The sequence below is a fragment of the Cnephaeus nilssonii genome, assembly GCF_951640355.1.
Source record: "Cnephaeus nilssonii genome assembly, chromosome: 14".
Taxonomy (NCBI): Eukaryota; Metazoa; Chordata; class Mammalia; order Chiroptera; family Vespertilionidae; genus Cnephaeus; species Cnephaeus nilssonii.
Genome location: NC_137085.1, coordinates 49,347,786 through 49,369,276, shown reverse-complemented (window position 1 = coordinate 49,369,276; position 21,491 = coordinate 49,347,786). Strand labels below are relative to the sequence as shown.

The window sequence follows — 21,491 nt, the reverse complement described above, 5'->3', positions numbered from 1 at the left end:
GGAAATGGCTTCATTAGGTGAGGAGATTCTTGCTTGAGGAAGTACCACTTAAGCTGACATGAAGGTTAAATAGGAGTTAACTAGGCAATGAGGGGAGGGAAGAACATTCCAGGCAGCTCGAACAGCATGTGAGACGATCCTGTTGGAGAAGGAAAGATGGGTGAGCAGGAAGGATTTTGAGAGAGGCCAGCTGGAGAGCTGAGAATAAGGAGCACCCTGAGGTCAGGTGGGCCTGAGCAGTAGGCAGGGGCAGGCAGGTAGGGTAGTGCACCTTCCCGGTTGGTCTCTAGGTTAATGGTCATGGTGCTCCTGCAAGTCCATGCTGGAGGACACAGAACTTGAAGCAGAGAGTCTGGCTGCATCAGCGGTCAGAAAGGAGACTAGGCGGTCGCTTTCCAGAGTGCCACATTCAGTACTGGGATAGAATGCTGTTTGGAGAGCCCACGGACTTAAAGTTCTTCAGCTGCTACTTGTAAGTTTCTCAGCTATTATGGGAATAAAACGATTTCCCCTTCATGGTTCTTATGAGACTCAAATGAGTTAATATATTAAATCATTTAGCACAGTGCTTGGCTCATGCCAGGCATTCAATACATAATACTATTCTTTTTCTTCAGCTGTTCATGGAGGCAATGAGAGTGCTGGTTACCTCCCACGGTTAAGATATGTGGAAGCATGAGTCTAGGCCTCCTTTGCGCGGTCCTTTTTTTTTTTTTTTTTTTTTCCCCATTTTAAAAGCCTACAATGTCCAGAGCCGGTTCTGATGCTCCTTAGGAAAGCTGGGCCATTGTCTTCTTCATCTGCCTGGTGCACCATGTGCATTCTTTTAAAAGCCATCTCTCGCTTTCCTCACGTTTCCAGGTGTAGGGGTATCTTTCCATTTGGAAATCTCCATCCCACACCTGGCAGGGAAGCCCAGCCGGAGAAAGGCACACCCACCACGCCCAACCTGGGCCCGCCCAGCCCCGGGCCCGCCCTGCCGCGGTGCCCACCGAGGATCTGCCCGCAGAGACTGGGTCTCCGCGCGGCGGGACGGGCCAATCAGACGAAGTTTGGCCCTCTGCAGTTTCCGTCCGCTCACTAGGCGGCGCTGCGGCGGCCCCGGCTGCTCCCGGGCTGTCGCGGGCTGGGGCTGTTGGGCTGGCGGCTGAGGCTCGTGGCCATGGAGTGGGTTTCGGAGTCGGCGGCCGTGAGGCGGCACCGCGTCGGAGGCGAGCGCCGGGACGGCCCGGCCGCCGCGCCGCAACCGGAGCGGGAGGCCCGGGCGCTGGAGACCCTGGTGGACGCGCGCGGCGGCGGCGGCGGCAGCGGCAGCGCGAGGACGCGGAAGCGGAGCGGGGCGGGTAGCGGAGGCGCGAGCGGGGCTGCGCGGACCGGGCTGTCCGAGGCGCGCGCCGCGCTGGGGCTGGCGCTCTACCTGCTCGCGCTGCGGACACTCGTGCAGCTGTCGCTGCAGCAGCTCGTGCTGCACGGGGCCCCGGGCCACCCCCGGGAGTTCAACGCGCGCCAAGCCAGGTACTGGCCGCCGTCCCGCCCGCGCGTCCCCTCGCGTCCCCTGCCGGCGCGCGGGCACCGCACCTGGGGCACCCACCCCTGCGGGACCGCCCGGGCTCGCCGGCGCCACCTGACTCCGCGTGGGGTGGGGTGGGGTGGGGTGGGGTGCCCTTGCGCGTCCCTCTCCAGGAGACCCGATTTACAGGACGCGGGGCTGGCTTGCATTGCCCGCTGCTAAGCTGGTGGTGCAGGTGGGGGTGGCCGAGGGGACCGCGCCGGCCTTTCTGCCCCACCTGCAGACGGTTTGCTGGTTAGCCGTCCCTCATCTCCTGGAGCAGCTTTCACTTTTTACAAACCCTTCTGCTTTCCAAATGAAATGCAGGAGCGTGACATTTGTGTACCTGGCCGGTTTTGTAAATTCGGTTCCTGGGGAGGTATGGGAAGGGGATCCTGCAGTCAGTGGTCCAACTTTTTGAGGGTCACAGTCCTCACGTCTGCGAGCTATGGAGGCTCAGCCTGGAAGACTACATACACTTCACAATTTTACAATTTCAGAAGTTCTCAGATTCCCGGCGGTTATTCTTGGGTCCCTGGTGTGTAAGGTTTAACTTTTTTTTTTTTTTTTTAAATTAGAAGACACCATTAAGTGTGCTAGAAAGGTGATTAAGTCAAATGTATTGTAGCGTGTCAGCTCAAAATCTTCAGCTAGCAGAATTTTCAACAGCCACTGTGACTTAAGAACTTTTTCTTTTGAATACAGTGTGCTGGAAGCTTATTAAGGACTTTCCGGAACACCCTCCTCTCCCCCCTCCTTTCTCCCCACTTGGAATGCAGTGAAAAGACAAAACATTTTTTTTGTTTGTGTGTTTTAGGAGTAGAGTTAGTTTTGGCCTGAATTGAAGTTATTAGGCCTTGTGTGCACAATAGGAGGGCTGAGTCCATTCCTTACAATAAAAAAGTTTCCTTTGTTTGTTTATTTAACCTCTTGACTTAATTGTCTTTGCTCACTGGTTTCCCTAACCCAGAATCAGTAGCCCTCCAGAGTGTGGCACAATGAAATTGCACTCTGTGCTGTCTAGTCTTCAGCATTTACACATTTTGAATAGAATCTCTAGTCTTTGTATGAGGATTGAGAGAATTTGGGAGCGGGTGGGTAGCGAAAACTCTGAAGGGATGCATTCGTGGGAGATGAAATGATGGAACATTCCTGAAATGATAAAAGGCAACCTTTTTAAAAATTATGTTTTATTTTTTAATTAAATTTATTTTTTCAATTATTGTCTACATTCAATATTCTTTTGTATTAGTTTTGGGTATACAGCTTAGTGATTAGACAGTCATATACTTCATCAAGTGTTTCCTCCAAAAAGGTACCCTTTTTTTATGTGAGAAGTGAAAGAACTTGTTTTGCAGGGTGAGGGGAATTGTAGAGGAAAAGTTGTTCTGTGCTAAGTGTTAATCATCATTCTTTTGGTGACTTCCAGGGATCATCTTGAACACATAACATCCATTGGCCCCAGAACTACAGGAAGTCCAGAAAATGAAATTCTGACTGTGCATTACCTCTTGGAACAGATTAAACTGATTGAAGTTCAAAGCAACAGCCTTCACAAGATTTCAGTAGATGTACAACGGCCCACAGGCTCCTTTAGCATTGACTTTTTGGGAGGTTTTACAAGCTACTATGACAACATCACCAATGTTGTGGTAAAGCTGGAACCCAGAGATGGAGCCCAGCATGCTGTTCTGGCTAATTGTCATTTTGACTCTGTGGCAAACTCACCAGGTATGTGCCTGTTTCTCAGTCTACTTGAAGTCATCCCAGCCCAGAAAGCTTATGAATGCCAAGCTGCTTGGTCAATTCTGGGATATCCTTTTCTTGGACAAACCTTTTTAGTTTTGGCAGGCCAGGATAATTAGAATAGTATCATTTAGTTTAAGATTTAACCTCTTGCTATTCTCTCAAGTGCTTTATTATTATTATTATTAAACACTAGAGGCCTGTGCACAGATTCGTGCACTGGTGGCGTCCCTTAGCCTGGCCTGCACCCTCTCGCAATCCGGGACCCCTCAGGGGATGTTAGAAGCCAGGTGCACGGATTCGGCCCTATCCCCGCAGGCCAGGCTGAGGGACCCCACGGGTGCACGAATCCATGCACTGGGCTGGTTTTGGCCTGATCCCTGCAGGCCAGGTCGGCTTCTAGTATGCATATAAGATCTTTGGTTAATCTCTTCCCCCCTTCACTCTGAGATTCATCAGTCTGTTCCATGTTTCCATGCCCGTGCATTGAGCGTCTGCCCGCTGGTGGTCATTGTGCATCATAGCTACTGGTTGAATGGTCGCTTAGGCTTCTATATATATAGACTAGAGGCCTGGTGCACGAAATCGTGCACGGGTAGGGTCCCTAGGCCTGGCCGGCGATCAGGGCCGATCTGTGGGGTGACTGGTGGGGAGATTGGGGGGTCCCCACTGGCACCCACCTTGGCTGGCCTGGGGCCTGCAGGCTGGGGGCAGCTCCTGCATTGAGCATCTGCCCCCTGGTGGTCAGTGCGTGTCATAGTGACCAGTCGTTCCACTGTTCGGTCAATTTGCATATTAGGCTTTTATTATATAGGATTAGTGCCAGCAGCCCAAGGACAGGACATGGCATGTTGGTGGTAGACTGAAGCAGCTTTATCAGTGTTACCAATATGTGTCCCTGATTCCTGGAGTTAGGTTCTGCCTCTTTAAGTGTGTACTCACCTAGGTATTGTACGAAGCTTCGGGGACATAGGATAAAGGAGCAGTCCTTGCCTTCACAGACACAGGGTTTGGAGGACATCTTTCCTAGCAGTTTCTGTCAGCCTGTAAAGTGACAGCCCGCTGGGGATGCCATTCTGTTCGAATACCTCATTAATCCATAAATCTTCCTCTGAAAACACTTTGTCAAAATAGGATACTTGATTTTACGACAGTGCCTGACACAATAAATATTTTGAATGAATGAGAATCCCCTAAATTGAACTTTCATTTAAAAATGTAAGATTCATGAGAAAAATGTTTTTAGTAATTGTGAAAGCGATTGTAAGTAGGGAGGAATAGAAAATTGTAGCATTTTACAATGGAATCATAGCAGGCTAGAGGTAGACAAGACCTGAGATGGCATCTGATTCAAACTCCGCCCCCCTCCGCCCTTCATGTGACACAGGAATAAACAACGGACCAACACTGATCAGAGACGAGGTAGGACCAGTTGCTGGGTTTCCTGGCCAGTCAGTTCTTTCATCTACATTTGAAAGGAAGGAGAGTTAATGCTCCCTTTGGCAATCTACTTAACCTCTTTCTCCTCAGTTTCTGATCTGTGAAGTGGAGATAATAGTACTTTTCTATTAGCATTTCCCCCACTATTAATTGTTATTTAATATTAATATTTCTGGATTGCTTAAACCTACAGTAGGCCCAATATGATAATCTAGAACTACACAAAATATAAAATAACATTTATTTGCTTGATTCATCCTAGGACATCTTTATTTATTTATTTATTTTTTTATATTTTATTGATTTTTTACAGAGAGGAAGGGAGAGGGATAGAGAGCTAGAAACATCGATGAGAGAGAAACATCGACCAGCTGCCTCCTGCACACCCCCTACTGGGGATGTGCCCGCAGCCAATGTACATGCCCTTGACCGGAATCGAACCTGGGACCTTTCAGTCCGCAGGCCGACGCTCTATCCACTGAGTCAAACTGGTTTTGGCTTTCCTAGGACATCTTTAATCAGGAAGCCTGCCAATTGCATTTAGAATGTAGCATGCTTTTTTAATTTAATGTTTTTATTGATTTTTTTTTTTTTTTAGAGAATGGAAGGAAGAGGGATAGAGAGAAACATCAATGAATATCGATTGGCTGCCTCCTGCACCACTCCTCCCTCCTCCCCCTCACCCGTCTCCCCCCCTGCACTGGGGATCAAGCCAGCAACCCAGGCATGTGCTCTGACCAGGAATCGAACTGGTGACCTCTTGGTTCATGGGTCATGCTCAACCACTGAGCCATATTGGCCAGGCTGTAACATGCTTTTTAAAAAATCATACATATATTTCTAAGAAGGTTACATGATAAAAGCAACTAGATGTGAAAAAAATTTTTTTTGAGTTTTCAACAAAACAGTTGAGCACATTGAGTACAGAATGATCTGGTGAAAAAAGGTGAATTATCGGCTGTCAATAGAGAGGTCAGCAGGACCAATGTGAATTGCTTAGGGTAGGAGAGATTCACATGCATTTGTAGCATGAGAAGAGATGGACATCATCCCTTACTTCCATATTGGCACAATGTCCCAATGACATGTTTATTATGAAATTGTCTTGTTTCTATCAAATATTTTTTCAAATGTTAAAAAAAGTCAGTATATACCCATTTGTTTTTATAAAGTCAGAAATATCTTTATCTGTGCTAGGGTTTCAAACCAGTGGTCTTTTATGCTTTTTTCAAAGCAGTAATAAGTGTCACCCTGTGCCCACTCTTACGATGCTTGAATTCTAGGACGGGACAAATGAACACCAAGGTTATTTAAGAGCATTATATAAAAAAAGATGTGCATACAAGCATCAGAAACATAGTGCCAAATGCTACAAATTATATATATGGAGTCCAATAATGAAAGGATGGCATTTTTGTGAGTCATTGGAACTCATTTTAAATTAAAATTTTATAAGATCATCTAAACAGTCCCAAGGACATTTCTGTCAATAATAAATTGTTAAAAATAGTTTTAAAAAACACACTCATAAAATAGATGATCACCTAAATCCTTTCAGTGTGTGAACTAATTGAAACATGGACATTCTTTTAAAGTTGTTCTCAGCAACATATCTGGACCTTAGGGATCATTACCAATTAGAAGTAATGTTACCCACAGAAAGGACTTAAATGTCTTCTTGGGTTTGCTGCGTGGTTCCAGGTTGTTGGTAGAAGAGACATTGAGTTATTTTAGGAGTGGCTTCAATTTCTGGGTTAATTCTAAAGAGAAAGAGATGTTGGTTATCCACTCAGCCGTTATAGATACTGCTCTCTAACTTTCCTTCACTTTCTTAAAGATATTTGACCCTCTCTGGTTCTGTTCTCAGACAACAGAACCATTAAAATGAAGGAAGATAAATGGACAGTTTAACTTTCAAATCAACCCTGTATAGATATGTCTCTTTCAATTTCCATTTCTCTTTGAATAAAGAACATTTTTATGGCTTGATTTTTAATTTAAAGTAACTCACAGTCTCAGAGTTTAAAAACCATTCATTTCGTTTGGATCCTGGAAGGGGGCACTTTTTACTGACTGCTACATATACTTCTGGTTTGATAGTAGTTAGGTAGTTATTACTTAGTTTCACTTGGATTTAAAATGCAATTCAGTATTCACTGCCAAGACAAGTAATAATAGGTAATAAGTAGTTTCTTCTTGCGTAGGAATGGAGTCTGGAATTTAACAACACCACAACACGCGTTTTAGCTAGCTACAGAGCCTCCTTAAGTTTGCAAAGAGAAGGAAAAACTAACATTGAATGCAGGTCACATTATTTTGTAATCCTCACAACACACCTGTGAGGTAGATATCATTAGCCTGCTCTCTAGACCAGGAAGTTGTAGGGTAAATGACAGAGCTAGAATTTATTTCCAAGTCTTTCTTACTTTAACAACCATACTAAACCGCCCAGCCAGAGTAGCTCAGTTGGTTGACCGTCGTCCTGTGCACACGTATGGAAGGCAACGGATTGCTGTTTCTCACACATCTATGTTTCTCTCCCTTTCTCCCTCTAAGCATGTCCTTTGGTAAGAATGAAAAAACAAAACCAAACCCGTGCTAAACTGTAGCACCTTGTCTCCCAGTGGGTAAACCTGAAGATGCTATTGTCTGGGTTATTACTGTGCCTATTTACTTCGATTACTCTTTAAATTTTTTATTATGGAAAATTTCAAATATGTATAAAAACAGAATTGTTTAATGAACCTGTTTAATGTCACCCAGCTTCAACAGTCTGATTTCTTTACCTCCACCCCTGCCACTCTTAATTATTTTGAAGCAGATCTCAGCTGTATCTGTTTCTCTGTATTTCAGTCTAAATCACTGAAAGATAAGGACTCTTGTTTGACATGCTCATAATACTACTAATTACCTCATTTAAAAAATAAGAATTCCTTAATATCAAGTATCTAATCAGTTACTTTACCTCTTTTAGTGTTTTTAAAAAAAATCAAGGCACTAAAGCCATCTTTATAGTCATCTTTATTAATTAATATGTAAAGCTTTTGAATGAAGAAGTAAAGTGATTTGATGAAGTCCTCTGCTTTATCAGTGCTAGGACTAGGGATACTATTCAATTCATTAGTCTCCTTCCCTGTCTTATTAGATTTGGTGTCTTTGTATTTTTTTATCACATCTCCTTGGAGAAATCTTAAAAAATGCTATACCATCCCACCTGACCCCTCTGTAAATGCGAATGATCTGAAGATTTTATGATTTTGGCAGGAAAACAGGCAGGAAAGGAGTGGGTGGCAGGGGGAAATGATCTAGGAAGCTGTGAGCACTAGAAGTGAGAATATTATAGAGGATGTGGAATAAGGATAAAGAAGGGAATAAAGTACTTTAGGTTAATGAGAATATCAGATTTTATTTTATTTTAATCCTCACCCGAGGACATGCTTTTATTGATTTCAGAGAGAGAGGAAGGGAGATGGAGAAAGAGAGAAACATCTGTGTGCTAGTGAGCATTGATTGGTTGCTTCCTGCAGGCGCCCCGACCAGGGATGGAACAGAAATCTAGATTGTGTCCTGACGGGGAATCGAACCTTTGACCTTTCCTTGTATAGGATGATGCTACAACCAACTGAGCCACACCAGCCAGGGGAGAGACTGCCAGATTTTAGTATTAACTTAGGTTTAATCTGGTTGATTATTCAACAGACATTAATACTCTGGCCTAGATATAGTTCTAGACATTGAGAGTAAGTCAACCAGCAAACCAGACAAAGATCCCTGTTCTCGTGGCGTTTACTGCTGGTGGGTATGATTGTCACATGATGGTGACAGGTGGAGCTGTGCCTCTGGTCTTGTAGCTATGTGAGGCTCCCTGATGAGAAAACCCCATTCCTTGCCCTGATGCTTCATACTGTAAAGATTTTAAAATCTGAGGAACAAGTCTGTTTTTTTTTATTTTTTATTTAAAGGTGCCAGTGATGATGCTGTTAGCTGTTCGGTGATGCTGGAAGTCCTCCATGTCTTGTCAACATCTTCAGAAGCCTTGCATCATGCTGTCATATTTCTCTTCAATGGTGCTGAGGAAAATGTTTTGCAGGTAAGATTTTACTGTTGTAAGTACTAGGCTTGGATAATAATGATAGTAATAATAATAACACATGCATTTTGATTCTTCATTTGAGTATTATCATAAAATCATATACAGGAAGAAATATTGTACCTGCAGTACTATAAAAATTCTACAGCCACTTCTATATACATTAGAGGCCCAGTGCACGAAATTTGTGCACTGGAAGGGTCCCTAGTGGCTGCTGGCTGCCGGCCACCGGCCACCGGCTGGGTACTCCCTCCCTTCCCCTGGTTGCCTGCCGCCGCTGGCCAGGGCCTCCCTCCCTTCCCCCAGCCAGCCCCGCCTTCTGGTCGAACTCCTGGACAACTCCCTGTCGGGGGACAATTTACATACTATGCTTTTATTATATAGGATGTTCAGTATTTGAAAAACTCAACTTAGAACAGGTCATCTTGTCAGTGTTTGATTCTTGTCAGTGTGATGGCATAATTATTCACCTCGGGTTTTCTTTGACTGCAGTTTCAGAGGTGTTTGGAGGCAGGCACACAGCATGAACACCCAGCCATGGGGATCGTCCCTTCTCGTGTTTGTTGTTTTGTTGTTCTTTCCTTTGCGTAGCCTCACACTGAGGATGTTGTTTGGTGCCACTCACGGAAACCAGGATGTTTTCCGTGGTGGTGACTTTCCACTCAGCAAACTGCACACAGCAGTTATGCATTGAGAGAGAAACAGATGTGTGTCTTTAGATATTGCCTTTGAAAAAATGATTATTTTCCTTTTCTTCCCCTTGTCAACATAGATGTTCTGTCTTTAAGCAAAATAGAGACTTTGATAATCTCAAATTGTTTAACTTATATTTGTTTTCTTTCTTTCTCACTCAGGCCAGTCATGGTTTCATTACTCAGCACTCCTGGGCCAACTCAATTCGTGCATTTATTAACCTGGAGGCAGCAGGTGTAGGAGGGAAAGAACTTGTATTCCAAACAGGTATGTGAGACTATACAGGATGGGACAAAGTAGGTTTACAGTTGTGAGTACATTAAACACAGACTGTATTGTATTATTACTTATTAATTATTGTATTATTTCCCATATGGACAACTGTAAATCTACATTTGCCCCACCCTGTATTTTATATTTGAATGCAGTTGCATTCAAATTACTTTAATGTAATTTTTGTTTTTATAAAAGTGGAAAGTTTGTGAAAATAAGTTATCTCTCTAATGAAATGAACATTTTAAAAAATATATATTTTATTGATTTTTTTTTTTTTTTTTTTTACAGAGAGGAAGGGAGAGGGATAGAGAGTTAGAAATATTGATGAGAGAGAAACATCGATCAGCTGCCTCCTGCACACTCCCCACTGGGGATGTGTCCGCAACCAAGGTACATGCCCTTGACCGGAATCGAACCAGGGACCCTTCAGTCCACAGGCCGATGCTCTATCCACTGAGCCAAACCGGGCTGAACATTCTTTTTAAAGCATAAGATAGTTTTAGCTTGTCTTTGTTAAAATTTTTAACCAAATAATATTAATAGCACCTAATACTTATGTAGTGCTTATTATATGCCAAATGTTCAAAGTACTTCATATATATATATATACACATATATATATATATCTATGTATGTATGTATATATATATATATATATATATATATATATATGTATGTATATGTGTGTGTGTGTGTACACATATATATACACTGAGTGGCCAGATTATTATGATCTCTGAATGCATAATAATCTGGCCAGTCAGTGTACTTCTCTTGAGTACCTCATTTGATATCAAAGATACTATAAATCGTGCACCTGATCAGTTTTCCCCTTTGCACTGGCTGATAGAAAGCTCAGGGCAAATAGGTGGTTGATCTCCAGCAAAAGTCTAGAATACTTGTGGTACCCGTTTGAGATACAAATACACTGAGTGGCCAGATTATTATGCGTTCAGAGATCATAATAATCTGGCCACTCAGTGTGTGTGTGTGTGTGTGTGTGTGTGTATAGATAGATAGATAGATATACTAGAGGCCCGGTGCACAAAATGCGTGCACTGGGCGGGGCATGGGGGGGGGCTCCTCAGCCCGGCCTGCACCCTATCGCAGTCCGGGACCCCTTAGGGGATGTCCACCTGTGGGCTTATATTGCTGGCCCCACCCCGGCACTCAGACAACCGGCACTCAGACATCTTTTTCGCAGTCCGGGACTCTCGCAGTCCAGGATCCTTCGCTTCTTACCACCCGCCTGCCGTGGAGGCAGGAGAGGCTCCCGTCATCACCACTGCGCTCGCCAGCCGTGAACCTGGCTTCTGGCTGAGCAGGGGGGAGCGCCACTCAACCAGAAGCTGGGCTCGCTGCTCCTTAGAGCTGGCTCCACCCCCTGCCCACTGGTGGTGGGTGCCGATTGGGGGCTGGGCTGGCTGGGGGAGCGGCCGTGGGAAGTTGAGGCGCCGTAGTGGCGCCCCATCCTGCCTCTGCGGAGGCACAGGGACCACACTGCTCCCTCTCCCGCTGCCTCTGTGGAAGAGGGCGTGCTGGGACCGCCATGGCTGGCCTGGTCGTGCAGGCTCACTGCCCCACTCCCCGCCCACAGTCATTCCGAAGGTTGTTCCACCGTCATGTCTAATTAGCATATTAGCTCTTTATTATATAGGAGATACACACACACACACACACACACACATATATATATATATATATATATATATATATATATATATGCCACTTAATCCCCAAAACACCATGGAAAAATGAAGGCTAAAAACAGAAAAAGAAAATGATAAAAGCAAAAAATCACTAGAACCCCCAAGTAAAAAAATAAAAATAATAAGCTGAATCATGCCATGGAGAAAAGAAACACATAAGAAAGAAAGAAAATAAAAGAAAAGGTCAATGAGTGGTGGTAAAACAAGTTTTTCTGTTGGGGGAGAGCGAGCACATTCAACAAGCAAATCTAGAGCTGGCATATAATTACCTTATCTGTCAACATGAATCAGCTTTTTGCTAAATTTTATTGTAACAAACAACCCTGAATCTCAGTGGGTTACAATAAATAGCAAAGGCTTATTTCTTCCTCGCGTTACAGTTTGGTTGCTGGATAACTGAAGTTACGTTTCACGGTTATTATGTCCCACGCGTCTTATTCATGCCGAGATCCAGGCTGAAGGAGACGCCCCAGTCGGCGATGAGTTGATCTCATGGCCAAAGGGATGGACCATGTGATGCTCTGAGAAGTCTTCTCGGTTAAGTTTCATTCTCTCGCATTCAGAATTAATTTGCCACAGCGGTTCCTGTGGCTGAGCCTGCCGGTAACAGGGTGAAGAAATGTACGTGCTGCTTCCACAGGAAGGCATTACCAGTTACACGGGAGGGAGGAGGGAGTAACTGTGAACAAAAATATATTTTCTCTCACTATCCTAAAGAAAAAACGGCCACATTTGGAAAAAGTTGTATATGTATGAAGATATGAGTGCAGAATCCTATATAATAAAAGGCTAATATGCAAATTGTCTCCTCAACCGGGATTTTGACCAGGGGGCGGGGCCGGCTGGCCAACCACCTGCAGCCCCTCACCCTGGCCAGCCCTGCCGCCGATTGGCCCCCACTACCCTGATCCAGGGGCGGGCCAGCTGGCCAACCACCTGTGGCCCCTCCTGGTTGGCCCCACCCCTGATCAGCCCCCATACTCTGGCCAATCACCTGCAGCCCCTCACCCCAGCCAGCCCTGCCCCCATTTGGCCCCCACCACCCTGATCCAGGGGTAGGCCAGCCAACCAACCACCTGTGGCCCCTCCCCCAGGCTGGCCTGGCCCGATTGGCCCCGATTGGGGCAGGCCGGCCAGACCCCACCTGTGCACGAATTCGTGCACTGGGCCTCTAGTTATTAATAATGATAAAAATTATAAATAGTAATAAGGAACTTTGTGGTATATTTAGTGTTTTGCAGTTATTGAAATGACCATTGTAATATCTAGGAAAAGCATTGAACATAATGTTTAGTGAAAGAGCAATTTACAATTATATATACCCTATGAGTATAGCTACATACACACAATCATACATTTTTTTAAAAATTGAAGATATGGCCCTCGCCGGTTTGGCTCAGTGGATAGAGCGTTGGCCTGCGGACTGAAGGGTCCCAGGTTCGATTCCAGTCAAGGGCACATGCCTGGGTTGTGGGCTTGATTCCTGGTAGGGAGCGTGCAGAAGGCAACCGATCAGTGATTCTAATCATTGATGTTTCTCTCTCTCTCTCCCTCTCCCTTCCTCACTGAAATCAATAAAAATATATTTTTAAAAATTGAAGATTTGAAAAGAAGTTAGGATGATGGACTTCTGAGTGATTTTTAATTTTTAAACAAAACTTTTTATGGTGTTACTTTATAATTAAAAATAATTTTATTTTCTGAAAGGTTATGTTGTCATGTTTCATTTCAGGTCCTGAAAATCCTTGGTTGGTCCAAGCTTACGTTTCCACAGCCAAACATCCTTTTGCGTCTGTGGTGGCTCAGGAGGTTTTTCAGAGTGGCATCATTCCTTCAGATACTGACTTCCGCATCTACAGGGACTTTGGGAACATTCCAGGTATTTTGTCAGTTGTGGGCTACAGTGTGACGATGCTTAATTAATGGCAAGTTTTACATTTTGGAAGTCTGTGAGTAGATAGCATTTTCTGAGCACATTCTCTGTGAGAGCTGTGTATCCTGACTCACTGAAACTAAGCTCCTGGTATTTTCCTTTTCTTTTAAATTCTGCTCTAGTTAAAGTGTTTGCCTTTTTTAGAACATGTCACCTTGCCCCACAGTGCCACAGAAGAACTGAGGAGAACTGTTCAGCAGTTCATTCCCAAAAGATGGTAATAGATCTTTCGGGGGTTTTTGACTTTCATTGCTGTTTTGCTTTGCCACCAACCTTGGTGGACTGTACAGCTTATTTGAAGTTAAATTTGGCTCTGGCCTGGCAAGGCTATAGATGGCAAAGTTTCGAGGATGTCCCAAGCTCGGTATTCCTGCTCCTTGCTGTGGGACTTTAATGTGCAGTAGTGTGCCTCCTCACTCGTGTTTTGAATTACGTACCACAGCTATAGATTCTGTAAGCATTTGGAAGGGAATTTCATTCATAAATGGGACAAAGCAATCATGCTTCTGCTTTGACATTTTGTCTTTTAGGACTTTAATACATTAAATAAATAGGCCTAAAACAAGTTGATCTTTAAAGCAAAATGACCTTTTTTTGTGTATGTTTTAGGAATAGACTTAGCTTTTATTGAGAACGGATACATTTATCACACCAAGTATGACACAGCGGACAGAATTCTAACAGATTCCATTCAGAGAGCAGGTTGGTATTCTAATTTAGACTTTTCATACATGATAAGATGGAATATTAGGGGTGACCTATAAATCTATAAATATTCCGTGGCCTGAGCATGAGGGAGGCAGTGTATGGTGTGAATGAGCTGGGGCTTTGGAGTTAGAGATCTGAGGACTTAAATTTAGCCTTTAGTTTAGCAATTAAGAGCATAAGACTATTCATTGTGGGGAATTGGAAAGGGGTTGACCCAGGGTTATGGTAGGATTGCTGAGTGATGACAGTCTAGCCAAAATGGAAGCAAGCTGTCCATTGGAGGTGGCACCAACACATTTGGGTATCTTGTCCAGGTGCAAAAAGTTACATCGGTCCATGGTTGGGTGGTGAGGGCAGGTGAGAGGGCGATAGGACACGTGTCAGGAGAACACAGGGCAAGGGAGTTAAAGCGCTCTCCAGAGAGATGTGGGGTAGTGAGGGGAGGTAAGGCTGATACTGAGCCTTAAAGAGTTGCTGGGATTTGGCCTAGTGGGGATTACCTTCCAAGTAAGCACAGCATGGGGTAGGGTGTGCTTATGTGTTCGGGGTGTGGGGGGCTGTTGGTGAGTAGATTGTCAGATTACAGTCTAATGGAAGCTGTATTTTCAGCAATAAAGGGAAACGAGGTAGAAGTGTGAGGATAGAGAAAATTGTAGAAAGCTTTACAGATCAGCCAGAAGATGCTGTAGAAATAAGGGATAATGAAAGGCCTGAGTACATGAATGAATGATGGCTTTAAATGCTGTTAGTCTCATGGTGCTATCTGGAGTGGATGGTGGAGAGTGGGGAGAGCCATGAATGAGGTAATTTAAACCAGGAGACAGTAATTTAAGTGTGGAACAATGAGGACCTAGACTGTGGTGTTGACAAAAGATAGAAAGGAAAGGGGCGGGGTAGAAAAGTAGATTCATTTTAATGTAAATTCAACAAGACTTGACAAATTAGATAGAAGGGATAAATCAGATGGACGGCAGCAAAGATGATTGCAAAATATAAAGCTTAGCTGGCTAGGGAGAGATGATGCTATGGACTGTAATAGGGATGTGGGAAGGCGAGCCTCATCCAGAGCAGGAACAGAGAAGGGAAGGACACCATGAACCCTGTGAGACCCATAGGATGGGGGGCGCCCGTGAACCGACCAGATGAAAATACAGGTACAGTTTAGAGCTCTTGGAGGAACTTGGTATATGGGTTTGGGTGGGAAAGGCATAGAGAATACCTCAAAAAGTATGGAGAATAGAAATGTTTTTGGAAGAGCAAAGCAAAGGTAGAGGATTACACTTGAGCTTTTAAAGTCCCATTAACACATTTTTAGGGAGCCAGGAGAGGCAGTGTAAGAAATCCTGTGGTAAGACAGTGTGGTGTCTGAAGTGAAAAGAAGAGAAAGTTAAGGATGGGATGGGCAAGAGGAAGAAATGCCAATCATTCAAGGCTTTTCATTACTCCTGTGTTAAAGCTCAAACTCATTCATTCTTTCATTGACACAGCAAACATTCATTACCTCTGATGTGCCAGGTTCTGCGTGATAATGACTCTCCCCGTCATTGCTGAGCAGTCTCTCTCCTCATTCATGACTCCTGTTTCTGTATTTGGAACTTTCCCTCCTCAGGGCCTGCATCTCCACAGTTCTCAGTCTGGACAGTCTCCCCACTGTGTGAGCTATACATACCACTTCCTCAGGGTTGCTTCTCTGACTTCTCAGACTCCATTAGTCTCCCATGATATGTTTCTAGGGACCTCTAATACCTCTCCTTATTAATTATTTTTATTCAGATACAATTGACATTCCTTATTAATTCTTAATAACTTGTATACTAACTTGTGGTTTGGTGTCCGGGAGCTGCACGAGAGGCTTTGTCTCTTGGCTACCACTGAATTGTGGTGTCTAGAGCAGCATTTGCTGCATTACATATATAGTAAATGAATAGGCACCAAGAAACAGCTATTGAGTTTGTCAACAGCAAGGGTACAGCTGATCACAGTAAATACAGTTCTAATAGAAGGGAAAGGATGAGGGCCATTTGGCTGAGTTTATAGGTGGAGAGGAAGTGGAGTACGAGCTTGGAGCTTATTTGAAAAATTTAGTAAGAAAGTGGGGCCGAGCAATAAGACGGTAGAAAGCTATTTCTTATCACATTCTTGATAGGTGTTTCTTTACTCAGATACTGGATGGTTTATTCAACTTTATCTTTCTTTTCTTTACTGATAGGTGACAACATTTTAGCAGTTCTTAAATATCTAGCTACATCTGATGTGTTGGTTTCTTCTTCTAAGTACCGGCATGGGAACATGGTCTTCTTTGATGTGCTCGGCCTGTTTGTCATTGCCTACCCCTCTCGTGTTGGCTCCATAATTAACTGCATGGTGGTAATGGCTGGTGTTCTGTACCTGGGCAAAAAATTGTTGCAGCCCAAACATAACAGTGAGTATTTTCCCCTAAAACTACAATACTGGCATGGGTATAGAATTTGCCGGAAGTTTTTTTAGTCAGTTTGCTTTATCTTTCCAAGACATTAAAAATCCTAAGAAAAATACTATTTGATTTGTAATGTAAGAAACTTCTTAATGAATATCAGGTTAATGTGCTCATTATATTTTTAGTCTTGGTGAAGCAGACAGTTTTTATGTACTAATGCATGTCTTAGAAGTACCACCTAGGAACTATTGAAAAATGGTTTGTACAGATTGACTTTTAGTGAGAAGTCCCATTAAAACATCAGGTCTACACTACAGACCACTAGCACACTGTTCTGAAGTGTGAATGAACTGCTGCTAGTTAAATGGGTCCCCTTCTGCTTGAAATGTTGTACAGTCTAAGCTGGTATCTGCTGTTAAGAGATAAAGTATTCAGCAGCTAATTTAAATAATCCTTAATCACCAGTTATTTTCTGTGCTGCTGCTTTTCCTGTGATAGCTTCTTTTAGTAAAATTTTAGGTGAAACTTTGTTTTCCATTCTTGCTGATAGTTCGATACACAAAGCATCCCGAACGGACAAAGATGAAGACGACCCACTTTCCCAGTGAGGAATGAATCTGAAGTAGTCCTGAAAGATTATCTCTGAGTCTTTCATTCCCACAAACTCTCCGTCAATGTTACTTGAATATTATTCCTTTCTACCTTCCCTGTTCCAGTATTTAACAAATCTTATCCCTGGGTCGTTTCAATACTTTTCAGTTACATGGCAGGTTTTCCAATTTAACGTGTGCCCCTCTGACTCTGCTGATTGGTTATGAAATGGTTTGGTGAAGATGGTGGTCTCCACATTGTGCTTCTCTTCCTTAGCAGCCAACTACACGAAGGACTTCTTCTGTGGGCTTGGCATCACTGTGATAGGCTGGTTCACTAGCCTGGTGACCGTCCTCATCATAGCCGTGTTCGTCTCTCTGATTGGACAGTCTCTCTCATGGTACAACCACTTCTATGTCTCCGTTTGTCTTTATGGAACTGCTGCTGCCGCCAAAATAATATTCATACATACCCTTGCAAAAAGATTTTATTATGTGGTAAGTGTTAAGCACATTTACTGATTTCTGTTTGCTGCCTTCAAGGATTGAAGACAAACTCAGTGGGATTCGTTGTACAGTCATGTGCCACTGAGCCATGGGATGCATTCTAGGAAAGGTCATTAGGCGATTTCATCGTTGTGTAACCTCATCCAGGGCACTTCCACAAACCTGGATGGTGTGGCTGCTGCTGGAACTGCATGTGCTGTGCGCTCACAGAACGGCTGCGCAGCATCACCACAGATGCTGGGCAGTGCGTTGTGATGTCCCGAGGCGACAGGAAATTTTCAGCTCCATTGTAACGCGATGGAACTACCATCGTAATGGGGTCTGTCCTTGACCTCCTCGTGTGGCTTTTCCCCGTGGAGGAAAAGCACAGATTATATACATGGCCGGATTTGGCCTTTTGAGCTATCAAAAATTGTATGGCATGGTCATAGAAAACTGGCTCCCAGAGCTGTGTTAAACTTCTGAAAGGCTTCTTATTCTGAGGGTTTTCCTGCAGACTTCAAATGTGACAAAGCTGTAAGGGGTGTTTGGGGTGCTCGTTAGCACTGCTGCATCTGCCTCCGTTTTTGTAACCCTGCTCTTGAATCTGCCAGCCCTCCCTGGGCTCACCTATTGCTTATGTTTGAAGAACTGTTCTCCACTGGGCTGTAGGCTCCATGAGGGCAGGGATTGTTTTATTTATTATCCCCTGGGCTGAGGCAGCGTCTGACACAGCGCTAACACACAGCAAGTGTTTGCCGCCTGCAAAGCCCTAACTGGTTTGGCTCAGTGGATAGAGCATTAGCCTGCGGGTTGAAGGGTCCCAGGTTCGATCCCAGTCAAGGGCATGTACCTTGGTTGCGGGCACATCCCCAGTAAGGGGTGTGCAGGAGGCAGCTGATCGATGTTTCTCTCTCATCGATGTTTCTAACTCTCTATCCCTCTCCCTTCCTCTCTGTAAAAAATCAATAAAATATATTAAAAAAAAAAAAGAAGAATGCACTTACAGCTGCACTTAAAATTTTTCTCCTTGGTTTCCTTCACTTTTTTTTTTTAACCTGTGTGTTGTTGACGTAGATTCTGACAGTTCCCCTGGTGTGCTGTTGGTGGCACTGCAGCAGCCTATACAGTCATCCCTCAGTGTCCCTGGGGGATTGGCTTCCGGGGGTGGGGTAGGGGTGTGGGGCGGGTGGGGGTAGGGGGGCTGGGATATAAAAATCCTCAGATGCTCAAGTCCATTGTATAAAATGGTGACGTATTTGACATAAACCAATTAAGCACATTCTCGCTGATGCTTTAAATCAGCGGTCGCCAACCTTTCGGACCTCACGGACCACCAGTGGTCCCTTTACCTATAATGCCTAATACAGTGTAAATGTTGTGTCAGCAGTTGCTGTATTGTTTAGGGGAAAATGACAAAGAAAAAAGTCAGCGGCATGTTCAGTACACATCAGCAACAATGTAATATGTAACGGAATTTCTCAGTCTGTTGTTGGCTGAATCCACTTAATGCAGTACCCGAAGATACGGAGGGTTGACTGTACCGTCCTTCACGGGTCATTTCTCTGGTTTGCCTGAAATTCTTTGGAAGTTGTGTAAATGGGAAAGCTTCCAGAGGTGAATGTTTTTAGGAGACTCCTTTTTTCTACTTTATAACATTTTCAAAGTTTACTTACAGCCCGGTGGAGGAAAAGCACAGATTATATACAAGTGATGATGTTTTTTACCCCATCTTGTTCAATTCCCCTTTCCTGTGCAGCAATTTGAATTTATTGCTTCATAATAGGAGGTAGCTTTGTTTATAAAGGCTAGACCCCACTTAAAGTGTAGCTTCTCTGAGCAGTGGGAATTATATTACAATAGAGTATCTTTATGAGTGGCCCATGAATACGACTCTTGAGTATTTTTCTTTCTTTCAGAACGCCAGTGACCAGTACCTGGGAGAAGTATTTTTTGACATCGCGCTGTTTGTGAATTGCGGTGCCCTTATAGCTCTCATTTACGGAGGATTTTGCTCGGCGTTTATCAGTGCCGTCTGGGTGGCGTTTCCATTGCTCACAAAGTTTTGCGTGCACAAGGACTTTAAGCAGCACGGTACGGTGTTTTTGGCTTGGATACAAATGGGAAAATACCTTAAAACACATAAGATAAGGCTTTTGGGGACTATTTCTTTCATCTTTTTGGGAAGGTTTTCTAAATTGTTGTTTTGTTTTGTTTTTAATTTTCAGATCACGCAGATTTTTGTCTCATACCTTATACCCTATCCCATTTTCACGTTTATGAACACATGCTAATATACTATATTACTTACGTATTTTGTTTAATTGTTATTTGTACTTTAGCCTCTCCGAGTGAAAGTGTTTTATCTCACTGGATAACATGAACCAAAAGGGCAAGAGTCACATCTAGCCTAACTTCTGATAGGTGCCAAGGTACACCAGTACTATAAAAATCCTTATCTCACTGGAGAGTTTCAGAGATCTGTGGTTTCTTTCTCTTTTTCCCTAGGTGCCCGAGGAAAGTTCATTGCCTTTTACCTCCTGGGGATGTTTATTCCTTACCTTTATGCATTATACCTCATCTGGGCGGTGTTTGAGATGTTTACCCCTATCCTTGGGAGGAGTGGTTCGGAAATCCCACCCGATGTTGTGCTGGCTTCCATTTTGGCTGGTTGTACAATGATTCTCTCCTCTTATTTTGTAAGAAAGTTTTTCTTCTTTTTTAAAAAAAATATAGATATGTGATGAGTTTAGCCATACCATTCTGTAATATAGTGTTGCTTATAATTTATTGAGAAATTCTTAAGCAAAAGAAATAGTGAATGGCTGTGCATATTGTGGGTTTGGTATGGTAAGAAAAATGTAGAATGGGTTCTTGTTGTTATTTTTGCCCCTCATCTGATTATATCGCTTTTCAAATAACTTTTCAAACTACCTGAACGCGAATTTGCAGGATGCTTATTACCAAGTGAGGACTGGTAGGGGTGGCTTCGTGGTGAATTTTTAGAATGATTCCTAATAGTGTGCTTTGAACTCACTCATTAGAAACTAGTGATAATACATAGTAGTTTTATTGGTGCTTGTTAGAGCGAGTGAAGGAAGACTAATTCTGATGAGGCTTTTTCCATGATCAGTCGGCTTACAACTGAGTCTGTCTCCTCGAGTGATGTACACCTAGGCCACCCACAATGCCTCAGTTTAGCAGTAATGAAAGAGTATCACAGGCTTGTCATTTTGCTTTGTCAGTATTCTGCCCTCGAAGAGAGTTCCACCCTTGCCACCCTGTTTCTCTTCCCCGGGACTCTCCAGAGGGAAGAAAGGACATGAGCAGGGTGGATGGCTGGACCCCATTGGTTAGAACAGGCTCCGTGCGGAGTTCTGCCCTTGTGTGGTGCAGACACCGTCCAGGACTCCGGACGCTGGCCTGGCCCCTCCAGGGGAGGCAGCTCTCTGTGTGTGGCACTTCTCATTGGAGTTCCTGCTTACTCAATACCCGTAGGCACACTCTGAAATTTGGAGCTAGGGGACCAAATAGAAAAAGTGGTTGTGGCTCTATTGTGTTCTTTCCTCTGTGGAGATGATAGTGAGCTTTCTCCTATTTGTTTCAGTAAAGGGCATCTGTGAGGAGGACGTTAGGATCTAGTGACAGCAGGTCAGCATACCACATGCATGACCAGCATTATCCACGCAAGTCCCTTAAGTAGCCAGTAAGTAGCTGTGTATGCAGCAGCATACACAGTCCTGTAGATTCCTATGCACACTGTTGTTTGAAGTCAGTTGTACTAGTCCTAAAAAAAATCTGAGCCAGTTCCAGCCTTTTACCTTTAATATAACGATTAAGTCCTTACTGGTATTT

At 43.9% G+C, this 21,491-nt stretch overlaps 1 protein-coding gene across 2 annotated transcripts in view; it reads left to right on the top strand.

Annotated features, from left to right (window-relative positions):
• The first annotated feature begins 1,088 nt into the window (after window positions 1-1,088).
• ERMP1 (endoplasmic reticulum metallopeptidase 1) overlaps window positions 1,089-21,491 on the top strand; it is a 33,333-nt gene continuing 12,930 nt past the window's right edge. The window contains exons 1-10 of one of the 2 annotated variants that reach the window (XM_079791147.1): window positions 1,089-1,515; window positions 2,979-3,280; window positions 8,698-8,825; window positions 9,680-9,785; window positions 13,236-13,382; window positions 14,046-14,138; window positions 16,354-16,566; window positions 17,431-17,648; window positions 19,556-19,730; window positions 20,145-20,335. In XM_079791147.1, coding sequence (XP_079647273.1) covers window positions 1,163-1,515; window positions 2,979-3,280; window positions 8,698-8,825; window positions 9,680-9,785; window positions 13,236-13,382; window positions 14,046-14,138; window positions 16,354-16,566; window positions 17,431-17,648; window positions 19,556-19,730; window positions 20,145-20,335 — 1,926 coding nt within the window. In that variant the 5' untranslated portion in view covers window positions 1,089-1,162. Of the gene's footprint in view, window positions 1,516-2,978; window positions 3,281-8,697; window positions 8,826-9,679; window positions 9,786-13,235; window positions 13,383-14,045; window positions 14,139-16,353; window positions 16,567-17,427; window positions 17,649-19,555; window positions 19,731-20,144; window positions 20,336-21,491 lie in introns of both variants that reach the window. The other variant, XM_079791146.1, reaches the window with a different exon arrangement.